The sequence below is a fragment of the Xylocopa sonorina genome, chromosome 1 (assembly GCF_050948175.1).
Source record: "Xylocopa sonorina isolate GNS202 chromosome 1, iyXylSono1_principal, whole genome shotgun sequence".
In the NCBI taxonomy this organism is placed as follows: Eukaryota; Metazoa; Arthropoda; class Insecta; order Hymenoptera; family Apidae; genus Xylocopa; species Xylocopa sonorina.
In genome coordinates this window covers 11,614,120-11,634,671 of record NC_135193.1, presented here as the reverse complement: position 1 = coordinate 11,634,671, position 20,552 = coordinate 11,614,120, and the positions used below count along the sequence as shown (strand labels likewise).

General features: G+C 31.2%; 3 protein-coding genes across 8 annotated transcripts; 2 read left to right on the top strand and 1 right to left on the bottom strand.

The window, feature by feature from the left end:
- The first annotated feature begins 507 nt into the window (after nt 1–507).
- Wnd (Mitogen-activated protein kinase kinase kinase 13 wallenda) lies at nt 508–19,944 on the top strand. The gene is made up of 68 exons (XM_076895915.1): nt 508–880; nt 3,558–3,724; nt 5,958–6,235; nt 6,308–6,494; nt 6,566–6,757; nt 6,871–7,297; nt 7,379–7,605; nt 7,694–8,018; nt 8,182–8,582; nt 8,672–8,887; nt 8,956–9,151; nt 9,240–9,353; nt 9,415–9,447; nt 9,490–9,562; nt 9,765–9,898; nt 9,945–10,020; nt 10,073–10,218; nt 10,292–10,363; nt 10,436–10,447; nt 10,531–10,549; nt 10,602–10,619; nt 10,728–10,789; nt 10,830–10,907; nt 10,967–11,002; nt 11,055–11,091; nt 11,144–11,161; nt 11,262–11,384; nt 11,436–11,484; nt 11,531–11,539; nt 11,625–11,708; nt 11,822–11,844; nt 11,910–11,936; nt 12,097–12,173; nt 12,394–12,524; nt 12,565–12,615; nt 12,754–12,847; nt 12,998–13,043; nt 13,087–13,152; nt 13,212–13,301; nt 13,554–13,667; nt 13,775–13,935; nt 13,996–14,027; nt 14,106–14,179; nt 14,262–14,315; nt 14,417–14,513; nt 14,606–14,619; nt 14,664–14,678; nt 14,766–14,965; nt 15,077–15,120; nt 15,158–15,196; nt 15,248–15,256; nt 16,140–16,146; nt 16,317–16,369; nt 16,508–16,524; nt 16,580–16,624; nt 16,700–16,712; nt 16,804–16,895; nt 16,939–16,943; nt 16,987–17,118; nt 17,202–17,337; nt 17,400–17,456; nt 17,506–17,590; nt 17,643–17,853; nt 17,929–18,140; nt 18,227–18,299; nt 18,373–18,625; nt 18,759–18,934; nt 19,039–19,944. The coding sequence occupies exons 2-68, from the start codon at nt 3,585–3,587 to the stop codon at nt 19,405–19,407; spliced, it is 7,176 nt and encodes a 2,391-aa protein (XP_076752030.1). The 5' UTR covers nt 508–880; nt 3,558–3,584; the 3' UTR covers nt 19,408–19,944.
- LOC143430720 (armadillo repeat-containing protein 1) lies at nt 12,971–15,502 on the bottom strand. 6 transcript variants are annotated; one of them, XM_076907137.1, is made up of 5 exons: nt 15,297–15,502; nt 14,122–14,226; nt 13,722–14,057; nt 13,438–13,647; nt 12,971–13,350 (listed from the first exon to the last, which is right to left on the bottom strand). In XM_076907137.1, exons 2-5 carry the CDS (start codon nt 14,221–14,223, stop codon nt 13,177–13,179), a joined length of 822 nt encoding a protein of 273 aa, XP_076763252.1. In that variant the 5' UTR covers nt 14,224–14,226; nt 15,297–15,502; the 3' UTR covers nt 12,971–13,176. The 6 variants fall into 6 exon arrangements, with proteins under 6 accessions (XP_076763252.1, XP_076763260.1, XP_076763235.1 ...); XM_076907145.1 differs by lacking the exon at nt 15,297–15,502 and adding an exon at nt 14,720–14,792; XM_076907120.1 differs by lacking the exon at nt 15,297–15,502 and adding an exon at nt 14,639–14,787.
- On the top strand, nt 15,284–16,169 carry LOC143430862 (SOSS complex subunit B homolog). Its single transcript, XM_076907308.1, has 2 exons — nt 15,284–15,742; nt 15,840–16,169. Exons 1-2 carry the CDS (start codon nt 15,284–15,286, stop codon nt 16,074–16,076), a joined length of 696 nt encoding a protein of 231 aa, XP_076763423.1. The 3' UTR covers nt 16,077–16,169.
- Nucleotides 19,945–20,552: the final 608 nt, after the last annotated feature.

Here is a 20,552-nt window from a genome sequence, read left to right as displayed (position 1 = left end):
ACGGGGAGATAAAATTTCAGAGATTCAAGAGTTAGCGATTTCTCGTAATGTGGGGTTGAAGGAAGTAGCATGGATAATAGTGGCGCTACCTAACATACAGGGCTGCATATATATATGTTATTGTGTGTCTACTATTGGTTAAAAGATAACCCCTCTTGCAGGGAATACATTAGTTAATTTCTACATTATACTTCGTATTTTCAAGCCAACGGCAGACAGCGATTGGACTACTAAAGTCATTATAACAAAAAAAATGCACAGAAAAATATATCGGTCCGAAAAATATTTCATCCACGGATTTTTGGAAAGTGTACATGCATCCCTGCAAACCTGCAGGGACATGTACAATAGTATATGCAGTAGATTTGTGTGCGCGTCTCGAATACCAAGAGGCGTGGTTTGAATAGACGGACCTGTTCGGTACTTTGTCCCCCTCTGCTAAGGTACAAAGCTGTAGTCCTTACACACTCATACAGAGAACAGGCGCACTCTGGTGTCAAAGCCGTGGACGACGGTACGCGCCATTTTGTTTAGTGTCCGCTGGACGCGTCGTGCGTCGGGGTGTTGCGGGGTTGTTTTCATGACCATTAACAAGAATAGATCCGCGGCTCTTTGAGCTCGCTTATAATTCGGAACACATATATAATAGTGTTATAGTTTATACAGTGAAATACATACATATTATTCTGCATGATTATTGTGACGTGCAACACGAGGATACGTTTTTTTAAGAGTCCGAGGACTCTCGTGCTTACAGTTGTCAGACTTAGCAGTTTCCAAAGACTTTGCAAATGCATGGCGCCAGTTACAATTTTATGGGTACTTCGTAGGAGGAAATCGTCGCTGTCGCCGTCATTGTCGGCAGATATTTTCTCTACAGGTAAGAGAAGAGGGGTTGCCTGAGCTTAATCGATAAAGCGTCTCCCATACTCTTCCTCTTCTCCATTTTCAAACACGAAACTTTTCATTCGTACTATCCTGTCCAAATATTCGACGCTTCATGGTTCGACGGGTTTTTCGTACCAAATGTCGTGCGCCCTAACCACGGTTGTGTCTCGCTTGTGCAAGCCGCTCGAGGAAAGTGAAAGCTCACGTTCCCGATCGTTCTGCATTGAGCACGGATCTCATTTCGTCCGTCGCAGCAGTGCACGTTTCATGCGTCTCTTTCAAAGATTCAAGCGTCGCTTTGCCCAAACTGTCGGCGCTTTGAAGTGTAGTCCCATTACCTCTTTTAGTGAACACGGCTACTATTTTTGTACAACTGAAAAAAAACATATCTCCAGAAGGACATGGTTCAAATAGAAATAGGTTTTTGGAACAGTTCGTGCACATAGAAGTAAAAACATCTTTGTTATGAGCAACATTAACACGTGATTTTTTAATCAATTTCAGAATAATTTTAACCGAGTCCAATCTTGTTTACAACCAGTAAAATTTGGTAATTGAGTACTGGTTTATAGAATAAAAAATATTTGTACTTCGTAATATATCGAGTATATTATAGTTTCGAAGGAAACTTTTCTCTCGACCCATTTTCTGTACACTTGAATGATTTACATACAATTTATGATCTCCAAATGTTAACGAGCGACATAGTGTCAAATATGTTTGTTACTAATAAAAATTACTTAAGCATTTTAACAAATGCTTTATCCAGCTTTTCTAGCATATTTCTCTTTCTATATTACACTATGTATATGTCCTTGAATAGGTAGATTATATTTAATTTCGCTCCTATTTGAGAACAAAATAAAGTTCATAGTTGATGAAAATCATTTTCTTTTTAACATTATTCTGGTTTCGTTAATTTGAAATACAATTAAAACGATGTGTGTACCGATCACTGACGCTATAGACAGCGCCGCGATCACTTAATTTATCGAGTGATTTCAACGCGAGGATGTGCAGCAAAACTGTGCACGTTGTTATTCAAATGAAATATTTAACACATTTGCATACAACTTCCTAATGAACTTACTTAAACTAAAGTTAGTACTTTTCCGTGTTAAATCATATTATAAGTAATTTCTTTATATAGTCAAAATGTTAGGAAGAACATTATTTTAATTTACATTTTTCCATGTCGCCTATTCTATTATGCAACTTGCATTTCGTACAGCGAAACTAAAATTTCTAATTCTCGTCACACCTTTCCCAGAGGAGTATGTATTCATTTAACCGAAACTGGAATATGTTCATATAAAATAACGCTTGCAATGATGGAGATGTTTTCTACTTTGTTTCCGCGACTACAGTATTGGAACATATTTTTAGAATATTCTTTAAAATCTTCCAATAGCTTCTTCTGTTATAGAAAGTCAGGTGCGCCTGTACATAGGAAGAACATTTAAAGGATCAAAGTTGATGTACTACGTACCATTTTAGTTTTTTCAAATTTGGTGTTTAAAAGTTAGTTATTTCTCTGTTCAGTATTTCTAAGCCTAAAACATATTATATTAGAATAGAACATGATATATTGGTACTATAACACGATGCATAATCAAATTATGGCATTCTGATTAGCAAAACGGCAAACCAGGATAGACAATGAACACCCCTCTCATTACGAGTCGTTCTTCCTTAGCCTTAGTCACAGGCATAGTTTCTGCAAAAAACGGAGGGTGAAACGTGTTCACTCTTTTGGAACATCGATCTGTTAACTCTGCCAAAACTTTCAGCTTCTTCATTGTCTCATAGGAAATTAGAAACACTCTAATGTATCAGTTAATAACAAAACATATATTTATCTGGATAAATTTTAAGTAGTTATCTAAGTTATCATAAATAAAATATTTGCAATCGAAACAATATCACTGATAATGTTTTCATTACATTCGTAATTTTTACGCAGATTTGCTACTAGCAAATTTAGAAGGTTTCGGAGGGTGTTCTTAGCACGCTAGAGCTTACCTAGACCTTAGCACAGGTGTTTGGGATTATTCTAAGGCACGCCTACGAATGACTCATTATAGAAAACTTCGTGTTCTTCTTTTTCGTGGGGCTGAAGGGTGCTGCGTACAAACCAGTACCGGATAGAAGGTACAAACTTCTTTACAAAATCAGTTAAATTTTTAATTAATTTACTTATTCCGTGTGTCTATGATAATATTTTCATGATAAGATTAGAGCGTATAATTTAGAATTTATAAGTTCTACCTACGTAGCTTATTAAAAAATGATGAATTAGAGATTATAAAATCTTCCGCTTTCTCTTTCATGCTAGTACAGAGAACTACTTCGTTACAAGATTTCTTAAAATATTAATTATACGTACAAGTACGAATCAATTTGACTTAAGGAATCTCCCCGCACGAAAAATAAAACCACGGTTAAGTTTGGTATGTGACCGTCACATACCACGCCTCTTACTAGATCGGCATTCCATTGAACCCAACCTGCTCATGTTATGCCAAAGGTGATCTCTTATTCGTTTTTTCCTTGCACCAATCCTTACTTTTAGGGTAATACACTAGTGGACGACATCCTTCAAAGGTGTACATGTGCATGCAACACCCAAGCAAAAAGTTACTTCAATTATATAATCATAAATTTTGTAGAATTGGAATACGGAGCAATAAGCAGCGATGCGAACTCCTGCTGAAACAGAGACACTGTCTCAACCTGAGATGTACAAATTTGAATCTCAGGAGACAGAGGCGTCATCGGATGTCAATCAAGTAATTTTATCACCATCCCATCCGGAAACACACATATTTACTAATAGGTAAGAATGTCAAAGTTTTACAAAACTAAATGCAACAGAACAAATTGCCAATGTTTGTTTGTAAACATACGTATTTAAAATAACGCGCTTTGTTGTGTCAAATTACGCGCGTTCGGTTGCGCATGCGTACACTTCATTTCCCGCCGTAAGTACACCACAAAATGATTGTTCAAAATTTAAATAGTTATACTATTACGATATAATTTTGGTTCATGATATCAATCCGATACCATTTTCAACTGCCTATACGTATTCATACTGGAAAATACATTCGATATTTGGAAGGATTCTATACTTTTAAGCATTATCACATTATGATACACTGTAATTACGAACAATACCGCTTAATCGTCACATCACATAAAAGCGAACGGTGAATGCGGCCCTCTATTGGCTAAACTTGTTAGTTCACACATGTCTCGTGCTCGTGTGCATCTCGTATAATTTCACCGTTCTTATTTTTTGTTTGTCGCGCAAACGTTCAATCAGTGGCATGGTTTAGTGATACTTTCTCTCACTGTATGGGACAAGAGTACTATAACCATATGCAACGCGTGGTACGATGGTATTTACACGGTTTTTCCTCCGGAAGACGCAGAACGATGATACAGTCGTTCCAAACAACGTCGGTACGAGGAGGTGAGCACGAAGGCCAAGTCGTCGGAATGTGCTTCCGATAACGGCACCATCGTTGACGGCTTCGATCTTGTCTTCGCACTAACACATCCGCATAAACTCGTATTAGCGATCTTTCGAATTTATCAGATATTTATGTCATAGCCTTGGTTAACGATCATATAATCCGTGTGTCCGTGTCCTTTTCATGCCTTTCCAGTTTTGTTAAATACGTACGTTTATTACGCAACTTGGACTTCTTTGACGGATAGAAAATACAATCACTAAATGATGTAGTAAAAAATGCACGATACACAATCAGAGTAACGTAAATCATAAATACAGATAGTTACCCTTGATTCAGTTCTGCTGTTTACCATTACAAATTATGTTTGACAGGTGTACAAGTCTTTTTAAAAAATCTTTCCAGCAATTGACATATATGATATTATCAATTTTATTTACACCATCTTCATCTTACTATTCTTCAGTGTAGCGATATATGTTTCGCTTACCTTTATATGGTTATGTGTGCAACAAATCGTTTATTATGGAAATTTGACATAATGAAAAGGAAAATTCATAGGTTGTTCCATTCAAATTTTATCTATAAATTTTTATACCCGTGCTAAAATTGATAAAATTATTAAAAAATGACAGATTATTTTATTGCGCATAACTACATCGCATGTTTGTAATAGTATAATTATAAACACAATAACTCAATCGTAAAACTAATTGGCTCGATTTATAACAAGAACTTTTGAAGATTAAATGCAAATAAAATTCTTATAATTCTATAATTCCCTAACAACACTACTTTTTCGATCGTGTGTTAGTGTTTTTTATAGATCGAAATATCTCATTATCATTAAACCAAGATATTTTAATTACTTTTTGAAGAATTGATAGCATTTACTTATCTCTTTTTTTAACAATACAATAATGTTCCATTATTATAAAGGAACTTAGACATGATTGAAGTATACAATTTAATTGCAATGTAAATGTTCCGCGATAATAAGGGTAACAAGTTATTCTCGTTGGTAATGGACTGGACAATAAATTTTCGTTAATGAAATTCAAATTTTAGTATAATAAAAAAGTTATTTATACTTCTAATTAATTGTTGTTTGTATGCTATATAAATATTGCAACCTACAATATAGAACGAAATCACGCACTTCATCGATCATAGATAGAGGCACATAGGATAGACTTTCACTAATACATCGTGCTTTCCATACCATCTTTGACCTTCACGTGAAACAATTGTGCACAACCTTGAAAGCTTTACTTAAAGTTAAATTATTTATTTTAAAAAAATTAGTAGAAGGTAGCTTCAATCTTTTATTATATCTTTTCTGTACTTTCTTTCATGCACTACTAGGAATAAGTTTTTTTTTACAACTTCTTAATAAAATTTCATAGTGTGCATTTTTGTTCCATTATAAAAAAAACTATTATTTGACTAAAGATAAAAAATGATCATTCTATTGTTTTCAATTACATGAAATATTGTATAATTAAAAAAGAGGAAGATAGTTATTTGACAGTGGTACCTTTTTTACACACTTAAAGAATTGAACTTTTTAATACCTTTAATGATTTATTTTAGCATGTTATGTATCCAAGAAGAATTGGGCCAGCTGAGTGGAATTGCAGGAGGTGGTCCTATTATCACTGATGCACGAGATGCTCAATTACCTAATAACAATCATAGCAATTCAGGAAGCAATAGTAACTCCAGTGAAACTGCAACAAAATGTCCTCCAGGTTCTGGAACTTTAGACGCACAGAAATCAAGCTGGGTAGAAGGTATCTTAGGATGTATGCGTCCAGTGTGGACTATGCTGTCAAAGGCAGCTGTAAATGAAAAAATTAAGGGACATCAGTGTAAGAAATTATTTTTCTATAAGTTTAATGTATTCCTTGTAATGTTCTGAAATTAAAACGAAGTTATTTTAGCGGATGATTGGGAAATACCGTTTGAATCAATCAGTGAACTTCAGTGGCTTGGTTCTGGAGCTCAGGGTGCAGTATTTAGTGGAAAATTAAACAAGGAAGTTGTAGCTGTAAAAAAAGTACGGGAACCACGCGAGACTGATATACGGCACTTACGAAAGCTAAATCATCCAAATATTGTTCAATTTAAGTAAGGTTTTAGCTTTATTGTATATGTGCAGAAATTAATGATAATAAATGAAAATCTCTATATATTTTCAGAGGTGTCTGTACACAAGCGCCTTGTTACTGTATAATAATGGAATTTTGCCCATATGGACCACTGTACGATCTCCTTAGAGCTGGAGAGCCCGTTCCACCTCCTAGATTAGTGTCATGGTCAAAACAAATTGCTGCTGGAATGGCCTATCTTCATGCTCATAAAATAATACATAGAGACCTTAAAAGTCCAAAGTATAATATTTAGTATAAATAATACCTATACCTTTTATCAGCAAATTTTTAATCGATGAATAATGTAAGAAATGTTTTCCTTTTTATTTTTTAAGTACTATCTGCTCTTTCAGTGTATTGATAGGACAAGGAGAAGTTGTAAAAATTAGTGATTTCGGAACTAGTAGAGAATGGAATGAAATTAGTACAAGAATGAGTTTTGCTGGTACAGTTGCCTGGATGGCTCCAGAAATCATCAGAAACGAACCATGTTCTGAAAAAGTAGATATCTGGTCATATGGCGTGGTATTATGGGAACTCTTAAGTGGTGAAGTTCCTTACAAAGACGTGGATTCTTCAGCAATTATTTGGGGCGTTGGCAATAATTCTCTTCAGTTACCAATTCCTGCAAGTTGCCCAGAAGGTTATAGGTTACTGGTAAAACAATGTTGGGCTGCAAAACCACGTAATAGACCTTCCTTTAAACACATTGAGATTCATCTCGGTATTGCAGCGGTTGAAGTGTTATATACTAAGCCTGATGATTATTTTAAGACGCAGGTAAAGTGATAAGCTTTGAAAGTAAAGGCAAAGGAGAACCTATTCAAACAATAAGATCCATAATAATTATTTTATTTTTAGCAATCTTGGAAAAAGGAAATTAGGGATCATATGAAACAAATGCAAACAAATAGTTGTAGTAGTCCAAGATTTGAAGCTGATCTAATTCGACGACGCGAGGATGAACTAAGACATGCTCAAGATATCCGGGAACACTATGAACGAAAGCTTGAACGCACTAATAATTTGTACTTAGAATTAAGCGCTGTTTTATTGCAATTAGAACAGCGCGAACGAGATGTAATTAAGTAAGTAATCAATTGATACATAAAGTAATATGAAAAGTCCTATACGATTAACAAATACTGAATTTTTGTGATATTATTTATCATTTAGACGAGAACAACAGAATGGATATAAACAATGTAAAAAACGTCTTGTACATCCTCTTTTAAAAGCTCAAGAAAGACTTCATCGTAAACGTAATCCTACGAACCAGTTTTCAACATCGTCCACTCCAACCACTCCACCATCTCCAACAGACAGTCCACAAAGTCCAGTAAAAGCCACCATGTATACCCAGCTAAATGAATCTAATCAACCGGAGACCATTTTAGCTCCTAATAATAGTTTTAAACAACGCAAATATAGGCATCGTAGAGTAGGATCTGGATGCGGGGTGAATTCTAGCCCCCGATCGAGTCCTCATCGTGAAAGAAAAGTAAATATTTAACTTAATTTGCATTAATAAATATTTATTTTATTTACGGCTAAAAAGATATTATAATTTTGCAAAAATATTAGAAATGATTGAATTGCCAAACTAGTATAATAAAATATTCAATTAGAACTAGAGTAATATTGAACATAATGTTTGTTTTCAGAGCACCGAAGTATGCGCACGTTTTGTTGATAACCAAACACAAACAGATATAATGGATATCAGCGAGACTGATTTTAGTCCCGCTGGGTATATCACAGTAATTTCTTCGACGGAGAAGACTTCTGTAAATAGCGTTAATAAACAGTCGTTAAGTAAACAAGTACCAGAATGTTTAAATGGAAATTCAGTTGTATCCGAAGCTCATTATAGAATGCAATCTAGTCCTTGTTCCAGTCCTGAACCTTCGAATGAAAATCGTACAAACGGGAATGAACGGTTGAAGGACTGTAGTGATGATGATAATCTTGAAACGCTTGGCCGAAAAGTTAGTGAAATTATAAATGCCAATCGTCTTATTTCTCCTATAGATAATGGAAATTGCGATGATGTGATACAACACAGGTATTAATATACGCATGTACAAATTTTATACTAATAATTATAGATGCAACATATAGTAATAGTTATGGACGACAAATAATCATTTTCAGAGGTAAAGAAGATTCTGTAAAATTATCTGGACATTTTGGAATTAATGTTAATGGTACTAATACACCACAAGAACAAACAGGAATTAAAACACGGTCTTGTTCTGAAAGTATGGATACTTTATGTGATCCTGAAGATGATGCATGTGAAGAAAGTTGGTCGGATGAAGAAGGCGAAGATCCAAGCTACACATACAATTATTCTCTTAGAAGAAGAAGGTATTATTATCAGAAAACTTGAAAAACGAATTCCATTACTAATTTACTTCATTGGATTTATTTTATAGCATTGCAAGAAGGCCAATTGGTCCTGGGTGTAGATTAAGAAGATTTAAGCACGCAACAATACGAATAGAAGGAGTATTAGCTTCTGATGAAGAAAATACTTCTGAATATTCGCATCCTCCGTCCAGTCAGTCCTCTACGTTAGAAAGTAATCCCGATATACAAAGAGTATTTCGTAATATTCATTTTTCTCATAAGGTAAGCTGGAATATATACAATTGCTGTTCATTATTTATAAATATATTATATGCAGTATAATACACGCTGTACTTTTGTTTTTATTTAGAGGAAAGAAATAGATGACGTTTCTGATACTTCGAGTCAATCAGAAACCGATGAAGTCAGTGAGATTACAGTTGCGTCTCAACCCGTAGGTGCAAATTTAAAAATAGAAAGTAGCGTATAGATTAATACGATTTTTATATTTCATTTATGAGTGATATAATATAAGTACCTAACAGCCAGTGCATTTTTCTAGCGTAATAGCATCCTGTGTTAAATATTGTAGATATTTATCCATTTACGATATATATTAGGTGTATATGTACATTTATTTTATGCATTATTTATCAATGAAATATTACATTAATATTCCAAAAATATTGGACGGTTACACAAAAAATATTTGAAATCATGTTCTGAGACTTGATTGAAATTCGAATTTATTTTTTTGAACACTTATTATGCAAGTTCAACAATGAAATTAATTTAATGAAAATATATCTCACTCTTATCATGATTTATGATATAATTTACTCTACGCTATAGAAAATGGACATTTAAATCAATAATTATTTTTTCTACGAAAAAGTGAAGCGTGGATTGATAGTCTCAACAAGGACGAAAATTAACAAAAACATGTTTAGTGACATGTTACTATATAGTATTATTTGTAAATACATGCAGCTCATGCTTTCATATGAAAGAGAAAACAATCGTTATTTCGTAAAATATTCATTCCATTATCTCTTTTACTTTTTTTTTTTTATAGTTCCTTTTAGTAAATATATCAACTAAGTATGAATTTATTATCTATATATTATATGCTGCATTTGTTTCCATATTCCGTATTAACAAAATTTAATGAATTAATACTGAATCAATCATTCCTATAAACAGAAAATCAGTTAACGATTACATGCACATATATGAGCAAAAATAAAATCTACCATAGTGTAGAGATCAACTTAGAAAGAAAGAAAAGTAAACTCGTATATTGTACGTTTGCTCTGCAAGCGGATGAGGTCTATAAATATAGTGAAATCGTAAAAACATAAGTGTTGCACTAGAAAAATATACCTTCAAAGATGATTTAGGAAATACATAATGGAATGACAGTTATTAAATAAATTTTACATAATAAGTGCCTATGGCAATTTGCATAAAATACACCAAACACTAGCTATTAAAGTAAAATGAAAAATACAAAAGTTAAATTGTTGCGTGCAATATAAAGCAATTGAAGCTTATAATTGGAAATAGATGATCACACTGGTAGAATAATTTTTCACTTTCCAATGAATATTCAACTATTCTGATAGGATTAAATTATAAATGACATGAGGTATTGCTTTAAGACTATTTTACTGGAACAAAGTCATTAAATATTTTTGATGTACTAAAACTTTTACTGATAATCTTACTGCAGATGTGCGACTAATGTACTGTATGTAATAAATTTTATTCTTTCATTTCTCAATAACAAATGGAGGAAAACCTAATTTAATGACTATGTTTAAAATAAAACCCTAATATAAGTTGTATTATAATATAGTCAAAGACAGTGCAGGTTGTCTGAGTTTCAAACTGAAACTCAACAATAGTATTGGACTGTATGTAAAAACCATACTCATTCTTTCAAATTAATAACAATAAGTTATTGCAATTACACATCCAACGAGTAGACGATACTAATAACTCAATTGTCCAAAGTACTGTTCTGCATCCATCTATTGTACCTGCTTTGAAACTCAAATTGCCTTAATGACAATTACCTATACATTGTAAATATAGACAATACAATGTAAATTTAAGAGAATAGCAAATAAGGTATATAGTATAAACATTTTGATGTGCTCATTTGGACGAAATAATTAATAAGTTATATAAAGATGTACTTTATAATAATCATACATATTGTATCTATTATATTTATGCGAGTAGTTGCATAAATTGTTCCTTCTTGTGCAGCGGCAGCTAAACTGACTAGTTCTATTATTTTTTAATAATAGAAGCAGTACACAAAATTTGTGTTATAAACAATAAAGTTGATTTACAATAATTAATATATGTAGATCTTTAATTACAGACCTTAATAGTGTTATACAAGCAATTCGCGTTAATTCTGCCTCCTCAAAGCAAAAAATAAAACCTTTTTTATATAAAACACTTCTATCTGTTTACCTTTTATACTGGAGACATCTTTCATACGGTTCTAAGGAAAATTCTCTGCCATTTTTGTAAAAATTTCTCATACCAATAGTGAATCACCCTGTATATTACACATCTATTACCTTCCTGACTTCATTTTCGTTTCTCTACCCTTCTCTCTGCTTCTCTCTCTCATCTTAATTACAGAATTTTAGAGTACTGCTGGTTAAATAACGAAATTCCTTAATTTTCATTGAATAGAAAGAGTCAGATAAATTATATTTCCCGCTTTAGAGGTAAGAGAGGGAAAGATATATGGAAATGCTATAGGAAAGAGTGAGACAGATATTACCTACTCCATGGAAGGACTCCTGGCGCCATCTCTGTGAAAAGTGCTCAAACTGGTCGCACATAAGTACCGACAGCGAAGTGAACTATTGAAGACTACTAGCGCCATCTCTGTGGGAAGTATTAAAACTAATGCCCGACTAGTTTCAGTACTCCTCCAAGAGATGGCGCTAGTAGTCTTCAGTAGTTCACTTCGCTGTCGGTACTTATGTGCGACCAGTTTGAGCACTTTTCACAGAGATGGCGCCAGGAGTCCTTCCATGGAGTAGGTAATATCTGTCTCACTCTTTCCTATAGCATTTCCATATATCTTTCTCTCTCTTACCTCTAAAGCGGGAAATATAATTTATCAGACTCTTTCTATTCAATGAAAATTAAGGAATTTCGTTATTTAATCAGCAGTACTCTAAAATTCTGTAATTAAGATGAGAGATATTGTTTATCATCTTCTTGTAGAACTTATGGTTTGGAAGATACAATCAATAATATGAATGAAACTGCTGTTTCTCTAAAAAAAACAAAAATCCCAATTTTCTCTACCATTTTTGCAAATCGGACTTAGGTTTATATGAACTTTCTTGTTGCTTTTGAAGTGTAGTATCAGCTGTAAAATTTTATCACACGAGTATTGATTCACTCTGTATATTCAATAATATTTGGAAGGAATATAAAATAGACATCAAACTTTTATTTAACTAAGAAACAAAATATGTATATATAAGAAAACTAATTTAATCTTTACATATATGTACGTTAACTTATTAAAATACAATAAATATTTGCACAGCCTATTTTTAATAACAAAGTACACTAGCAAGAGAAATTACTATGAAGATAACAATAAAATATTATAGTACTTAATTATATAATAATAATCCAACAAATATACATAGTCAACATAATTTGCATCAAATAACTTTTTGGAATATTAATATTACTTTGATGTAATCTTTGATTGTAACCTTCCTTATTTTATCATAGAACATGAAAAAGTTCTACGACTAATTTTCTTGGATACTGTACCACGTAAATACTTTATCACTCTGCTTAATTATAGGTTTTAATACATTATATATGTACAGTTTAATTAAAAAGAAGCATATGAAATATATATTGGCATTAAAAAAACCATCAATATTATTATCAAATGTAACAAGAACTATATTTATTTATGCTGTTTAATGCATAATCTATTATTACTAAATAATTAAATATATTTGCGTAACTTATAAATCTGTTTTAATTAATATAACTAATGCTTTCTTCGATACAATATTAAATATAGTGAAAAATGAGTCAAACTTGAAGTTTAATTATGAAAAATAGGTAAAAATTGAAAAATACTACATTATCGGATCATTATTACATAAAAGTTACTTTTAAATAAATTTAGTTAACAAATCTTTTTTTTGTAGAATTACAGTTTTTAATATTTCCTACTTTTATTAAATCGTTTGTTGGCAATAGAATAAAAAATTATAGTTAATATGCTAGGGATTATAAATTTACCAGTAAAATGAGTTATGAAGAAATTCTGCAGTGGATTTGTACAAGGATGAAGCACTTTGCCTTAATCCAGTAAGTAATGACACAACTCCTTCCTTTTCATCTTCTTGCTCATCCTCTTCGGGTAAGTAATCTGGCATATCCTCAGCATCACCATTATTTCCTGTATAAACCTGTAAATTATAATATTTGTTACCAATAGCATATTTCAACTTATGTCAAGCTTATAATTTGGAAAATCTATTGCATATTAAACTTACCAATTTAACAAGATACTCTTGATTAAGTTTATTTCTTGTCACTAATCTTGCTTCCATGGTCTCTGAATTTTTTTGAATAGCTTCAGCGATTTGTTTAGCTGTGACATAACTTAAAGTACGCATTGTAACACGTTGGTGTTCTACATCAACTACAAGAGAAACTAATCCATTGATTCTTATTAGTATCGCCTCTAATTCTGCACGGGTTTCCTATTTCATATGTACAAGTAGTATGAAATATTAAATAAGCAAAATTAAAATGCACGCATATGATTTATATTTACCGGTAACAAACCATGAACATGTAACACAATTACATGAGTCTTCAACTTTTTAGGCTCTATAACTCTTCTACACCTACTTCTTAAATTATATATTGGTGGTTTCATTCTTTCTATATCATCCTTCATACATTCCGCTCGCTTAGATATCTTTGGCTCATCTATATTGTACTTATTTATAATTGCATCCAATGCTTCACGAACCCCAAAAGTAGAGGTTATATGTACATAATTGTCCACATTTTTAACAAACAATTCCAAAATGTCTAAACCCAAGTTAACTATTTCCAAATCGGGTACTTCTAAGACGTATGCTACGTATGACAAAACCGTTTTGTCCTATAATCAGTAAATTACTGTTCAAGTGAAATATAAATAAATTTAAAGGGGAGAAGTTTCTTACCTTCAAGATTGTGTCATGGTTTGCAAAATCGTTTGCCAATTTTTTGTACGTTTCGAGGGTAACTTTCAATTCTTTTGGATCTAAGGAATCGTCCACGTCCATTATCTAAAAGTGTAGTATTGACATTAACTTGCTCTTAGATGAATATTATCAATCAATCAAAAATATCTCATTTCACACTTTTTTGGTTATCTGTGTTCGATAATATTTATATGTATTCAAAACTAAATGAATTTTCGTCGATATTCTTAATTTAACGATTAATGAATGAAACACACGTTTTGTGGCGATCCAGTGCATACACTCGATTGGTATAACAAATCTCAAAGAACTAAAATTTTAAATCATTTATTCGATACAATCGTAGAAGCTGTGAAAAAATTCTGCTCTACGTATGATTCAAGCTGAAAAATGCTCATTTTCTTTCGTTTTCAAGTTAAAACGAAGCTACATTGCTTTTATAAATGGTATTAATTGAAATAAGACCAAAATGTATTTGTATATAATGTTGAAATACATTAAAATCTATACTCTCTTCGTAGATGTAGTTAGCGAGTGTTAGAAGAATATAAAAGAAACTTAAATGCTTAAGCTATACATTTAATGCACGCGTTAATTTTGTATACAATTGCGTGTCTACACAGGTAAGTCTAGTATATCAGCTATTGTAGATAATCACGTCTGTCTAGACATAAATACATGTAAACATATATGTAATTTGAATAGATATAACAGTTTACCCTACGTAGTAACAACAACACAGTCATGCTACAACCAGCTGCTGCCAGATTCTTTCGATGACGCGCATATTGTAGTACAGTGGCGAGACTGGTGTCTACATGACGTACTAAAATAAGATGGCCGACATTCACTCCATCAACTACCAACAGCATAACACCCGTATTACCTCTCTCTAATGAACATCTTTCTTACTTTACGCAATTGAACACTTTAGACATTCACTAGTAATATCTTAAGTATTTGTAGAAAGAAATCGATGTAATATACTATATAAAACGAATACCGAGGGCAATAGGGAAGTTAAATTAAGCAGCAGAGTAAAGTACATAATAACGTACATCTGACGTATTTTCGAATACACACGTACAAGTGATTGTTCGTAAAGTGTACTAGTGTAAAGTGTATATTGATTGTTAAAACAATGGAATACGTACTGATAAAAGACATACGGCCGGGTCAGAAAAACATTAACGTAGTGTTTATTGTTCTCGAAGTTGGCCATCCTACTATCACCAAAGAGAACCGCGAAGTTCGAACGTTTAAAGTGGCTGACAGTACAGCGTGTATGAACGTTTCAATTTGGGACGAGCCAGGACAACTTTTGGTACCAGGTGACATTGTAAGATTAACCAAAGGCTACGCATCTGTTTGGAGGCAATGTTTAACATTGTATTCGGGAAAAAATGGAGATATACAAAAGATTGGTGAATTTTGTATGGTAATCAACGAACAACTAAACATGAGCGAACCAAATCCTGCTTTAGCGCAACAATTGATCAATCAAAGTGGATCTGGTCCGCCTGGTAGTAATGTCAACAACAGCATCACAAATAATGGAAATGCAAATAACATTACTGGTCAACCTGGAAGGCAACCATTGGTACAATATTGTTCAATCTTACCTTTTAATTAGTTTTGGATAATAATAAGCTTCTGCTTTATTTTGCAAATAATGTAATTACTTTTCATTCTGTTAGGCAATTCAAGCAAATTCAACGACACCTGTTAGTGGTACATCCGGTAGTTCTACAACAACAAAAAGTGGAAATAATAATAATGGTAACAGTGGTGGAAATAGTAGTAGTACTTCGGGACTTCCAGGAGGGTCTGTGAGACATTCTGGTGATTCAACGACAAAACCTCCTGCTGCAACAAAAACTAATTCTCGCGGTCGCGGAGGATACCGAAATGGTGGACGCAATGACCGTAGATAACATATAAATAAGAAGCGGCTGATTATATATGTGTAATAAAAGTATTCAATTAATTATGTTCAGGTCAACTGTAATATAATGTTTTTCTAATAATCCTGTATATGTGTATTCATGAACTACTGTATACGATGGTCTCTTTATAAGATAATATCATGAATTGAAGACAATCCAATTAAGTATAAGATTTTAAATACGAAATTTATCTATTAATGGTGTAATATTTTATTTGATTATCTTTAGCTTATACACATTAAATTTTTGTATTTTAAAAGTTTCTTAAGTTTAAATCTGAGGTTTGTCTTCAAATCATAGTACAAGTATCTTTGTCTTACTCTTATAAGTGAATGTAATATATAATGTAAGTATGTAATCTCTGCATTTAAATAGTAAATAATTTCATTTGCTAATTCTTTTAATATATATTTTATAAGAGAAAAAGTAATTATATGTATACATTTAACTTACACTGTGACTAAATAAGAATACAGTAATATTTTAAAAAGATACACAAAAAACTTGTGATATAAATATTTGTGTTTTTTTATGTGGTCTTTCTACCTAGTGCCAATTTACCTTAAAAATAAGCACATATAACCATTGACTGTTCATATCCTTACTTAAAGTGTTAAACAGAAAGTTAAATATTTATGTATGATTTAATACATTTTACTTATTTTGACATTATTTGTATTCAACACTTATATGTATATTGTACAATCAATTTCAGCACTGAATTGATCTCATACGAAATTAACGTTGATTCTAATGAAATAGATAAAATTTACTATAATAAATTTCAATATTTCGAAACACGAATACGTTAAGTGCTGAGTTTACCTAATAATCATTGATTTACAAAAAGAGTCCGTTAACCGCAAATAAACTTATCGCAATGGTAAATTAAAAACAGATAAGAGTGTTTCCAGTTTCCAAGGCAATGTTTATCAGATCGCGGTGTACCACTTCCCGCATCTGTATCCACTGTGACTTTATAGGTTATGTTTATAAATGGCTCCACGTTTATATCATTTGTCACATCGAAGTAAGCGATTGCGATATGTATTTTAATTTTGTTTTCGTTTTACCATCTTTGTTTGTAATTTCGTATGCATTTTAAATTTACAGAATGAATGTAATAATTCGGTCTTCGTTGTTGTACGGCTATTTGTATTATTAAATCTACAATTTGATAACAGATGTCAAAAGTTAAAAGTACACAAATTTATTACTACCTTTTATGTATTTAAAGAAGTGCAAAACGGTACGTTCAACATATTTATTATTGATAATCGGTATAGTATTTTTCTCCACTCTGTATTACAGTTGACAAATTTCTCTTAAAATGTGACATTGGTTACTTGAACAAAGAAAAATGCAATAGTAGATTACAAAAGTATTTTCTAAATATTTCATTAATAATCCACTGTAGTTATTGTCCACGTTCAACTATGTTATATAACAAACATATTTAAAGGTTTTTCATGTTTCTGTAAGAAAATTGTAGAAAGGAATATGTAATGCTATATTTAATATAAATTTGTGTTTCTAGATTATTTTTCTTTAAAGTATGACAAGATCACATGTAAAATATCAAATTGCAAAGGATGCAGATGATACATCAGATTATTTTCTTCAACCAGTCCAAGAATTTTCAAATTTATCCAAGAAAGAAGTTCCTTTATGGAAGAAAACTTTTCAAATCACCATATTGATCTTTTCTTATTTTGTCTTATCTGTAGGCTTAACATTTTATGTACAATGGCTTTACAACACATATGTAAGTTAGAAAATGTGATTTATAAAATTTTGTGGTGTTATTCGATTTTATTCTTGACATACATTAATTTTTTAGGGATTTAATTTTCCTCTTGTTGTGGTAATATGTCATTTGTTAGTAAAATTTTTATTAGCCACTTTAATCAGGTGCATTAAAACATGTTGGAAAAAACAACAATTAAATCTCCCTTTGCAAAGTATAATAAGGATGGTTGTACCACTTGGAATAGCTAGTGGCCTTGATGTTGGTCTATCAAATTGGGCGATTTCATTAATTATCATGTCATTGTATGTATTTATTACTTTATATTGAACATAAAATGAAATATATTTATCATTGCACTGTAATACTAATCAATTATATTTCTGTTTAGGTATACTATGACAAAATCTACTACTATTATCTTTATCCTTGGATTTGCTCTTTTTTTTAAATTAGAGAAGAAAGTAATTAAACTAAATTTCTATATCATTACTCAAATGATAATGTATGTACAGTAAAGAAATAATTTTGTTACAGAGTTGGTCGTTAATCTGTATTGTAGTAATGATATCAGGAGGCTTATTTATGTTTACCTATAAATCTACACAATTTGAAATTTTTGGATTTATAATCTGCCTTCTAGCCTCATTTTCAAGTGGCATCCGATGGACTATGACCCAATTGATTATGCAAAAATCTAAACTTGGAATGAAAAGTCCAATTGATATGATGTACTATATGCAATTATGGATGTTATTGCCTATTGTACCAATAATGATGTGGTTTGAAGGTAATAAAATGTTAAATCTGAAGCATATATAGATGTCTTCTCCTTGTTGTGCTTTAATACACCTGTAATTAAAAAGTTACATTTTAAGTTACAAATAAATTACATTAAAGATTATAAATAAATTATATTTTAGGACCTCATCTGTATAGTAATTTAAAAAATATAGATTGGAATGATGTTGAATCTATTACAGTGACTACAACTGCTGTGTTTGGAAGTGCTATTATAGCTTTCCATATGGAAGTTACAGAATTTTTAGTTGTTACATACACTTCTAGTCTTACACTTTCAATTATTGGCATAATTAAGGTAAATTATAATAGATTATATTTTTCTATACAATATTATATAGTTTAACATTTAATACAGAATAATTAATATATATCTACTAATATATATTATTGTCTGTTTAGGAAATATGTATTTTAATCTTGGCTGTTGAGTGGAAAGGTGATCAAATGAGTGGTCTGAATTTTATAGGGTTGTTAATGTGCCTTGGTGGAATCATAGTTCATACAGTTCAAAAAGTATTATCAAGTAGGAATAAAATAGCTGAAAATTTGGAGTTACAAGTAAATTCTCTTTCAAGTAGTAATTTAAAAAATGAAGATGGAATCGATACGAATTTGCCTTTGTTAACTCAAAAGTCAACATCGCTAACAAATCTTTTAAATGCCGAATTTAGTTCAGATGAAGATGACACAATCAAATATGGTGAGAATTCTACTCAAATATTGTCCAACATATTGCAACGTAGGGAACAGCAAAGTGTAGATTTTTGACATTGATGCACGATAAGAAGGGATTTGTTTATTGTGAAAGATCATTCCATGTCCAATAATATATAGTCTACTGTGTTTGATATATATTTTTACATGTGAATTTACTTATAAATTTTACAATCTTTTTTTCTTCCGTACTGAAAATGTACGCTCATTTTTCTGAAAGATATAATTTTTGTATCTGTACATTGATTTTCACTGAATTATTTTTCTTGTATCATTCCGCAAAATAAGCAAATTTTTTACTTATACACTTACTTAAGAAACCGAAATATGTAATCAATACATAGAAATTTAAAAATTCGTTATTATTACTAATGTATACGATAAAGTCCAGTGTAAAAGAAACTTTTTTATATAATTACTGTTTGTTAATTATATAACTACAGTCTGTGTTATTAGTATTTTATCTTAATATAGTATAGTTGTATCTTACCGTTCAGTAGCACTTTCTTAAGTTATTTCGACAAATCTTCCAAAAAAATATACAGCATAATAGTAGATAATGAAGTAAATATTTAATATAAAACGTGTAAGTTATAAGTTGTTATAAATTATGGTGAATCTAATTGATTATATGTTTCCTAAAAAGATATCATTAATAAGAATATTATATTTATAAGTAATTTCTTTTCATAAGATATATATCATTTTAATATCGTACAAAATGGCTATGAAGTCATAAAAAAAATGTTTTGCGTTATAATGCAATGCCGCTTTCATCTTATGATGTATACATATTGATTTGTGTAATAATATGAACAATGTAATTTGTTAAAGAATTTTATTTAATATTGTATGTTCTCATATTGAGAATGTTATAATTCTTTTATTTTATAATCTTAAAGTATTCATAATAAATTTTGCATACATAAGTACGCTCTAATTTTATTATTTACTTAACCCTTAAATAATAAATGCTATATGGAATTCATCTACTATATATGAAATACTTAATATCATATTTCTGTAATTCTATAAATTATCTAATCAAAGTTTATGTACCAACATATTTTATTCATCATTATAATATATACGAGAATAGTAATGCAAGAAAATATGCACTCAAATATCTTATTTAAAAAATAGTTATAATGTACTGAGTGTATATAACTTCTTTTTCATTGCGAAAATTAAGAATGACT

Excerpts from the sequence above, each read along its gene's own strand:
- LOC143430720 (XM_076907111.1), bottom strand. The coding sequence starts at position 15,014 with ATGCTGTTGGTAGTTGATGGAGTGAATGTCGGCCATCTTATTTTAGTA. Across the intron at positions 14,058-14,121 it reads ACCATGACACAATCTTGAAG|GACAAAACGGTTTTGTCATA; the intron begins GTAAGAAACTTC and ends TACTGATTATAG. Across the intron at positions 13,648-13,721 it reads ATGTTCATGGTTTGTTACCG|GAAACCCGTGCAGAATTAGA; the intron begins GTAAATATAAAT and ends CATATGAAATAG.
- LOC143430862 (XM_076907308.1), top strand. The coding sequence starts at position 15,284 with ATGGAATACGTACTGATAAAAGACATACGGCCGGGTCAGAAAAACATT. Across the intron at positions 15,743-15,839 it reads AACCTGGAAGGCAACCATTG|GCAATTCAAGCAAATTCAAC; the intron begins GTACAATATTGT and ends TCATTCTGTTAG.
- Wnd (XM_076895915.1), top strand. The coding sequence starts at position 3,585 with ATGCGAACTCCTGCTGAAACAGAGACACTGTCTCAACCTGAGATGTAC. Across the intron at positions 3,725-5,957 it reads ACACACATATTTACTAATAG|CATGTTATGTATCCAAGAAG; the intron begins GTAAGAATGTCA and ends GATTTATTTTAG. Across the intron at positions 12,525-12,564 it reads GATAACAATAAAATATTATA|TCAACATAATTTGCATCAAA; the intron begins GTACTTAATTAT and ends AAATATACATAG.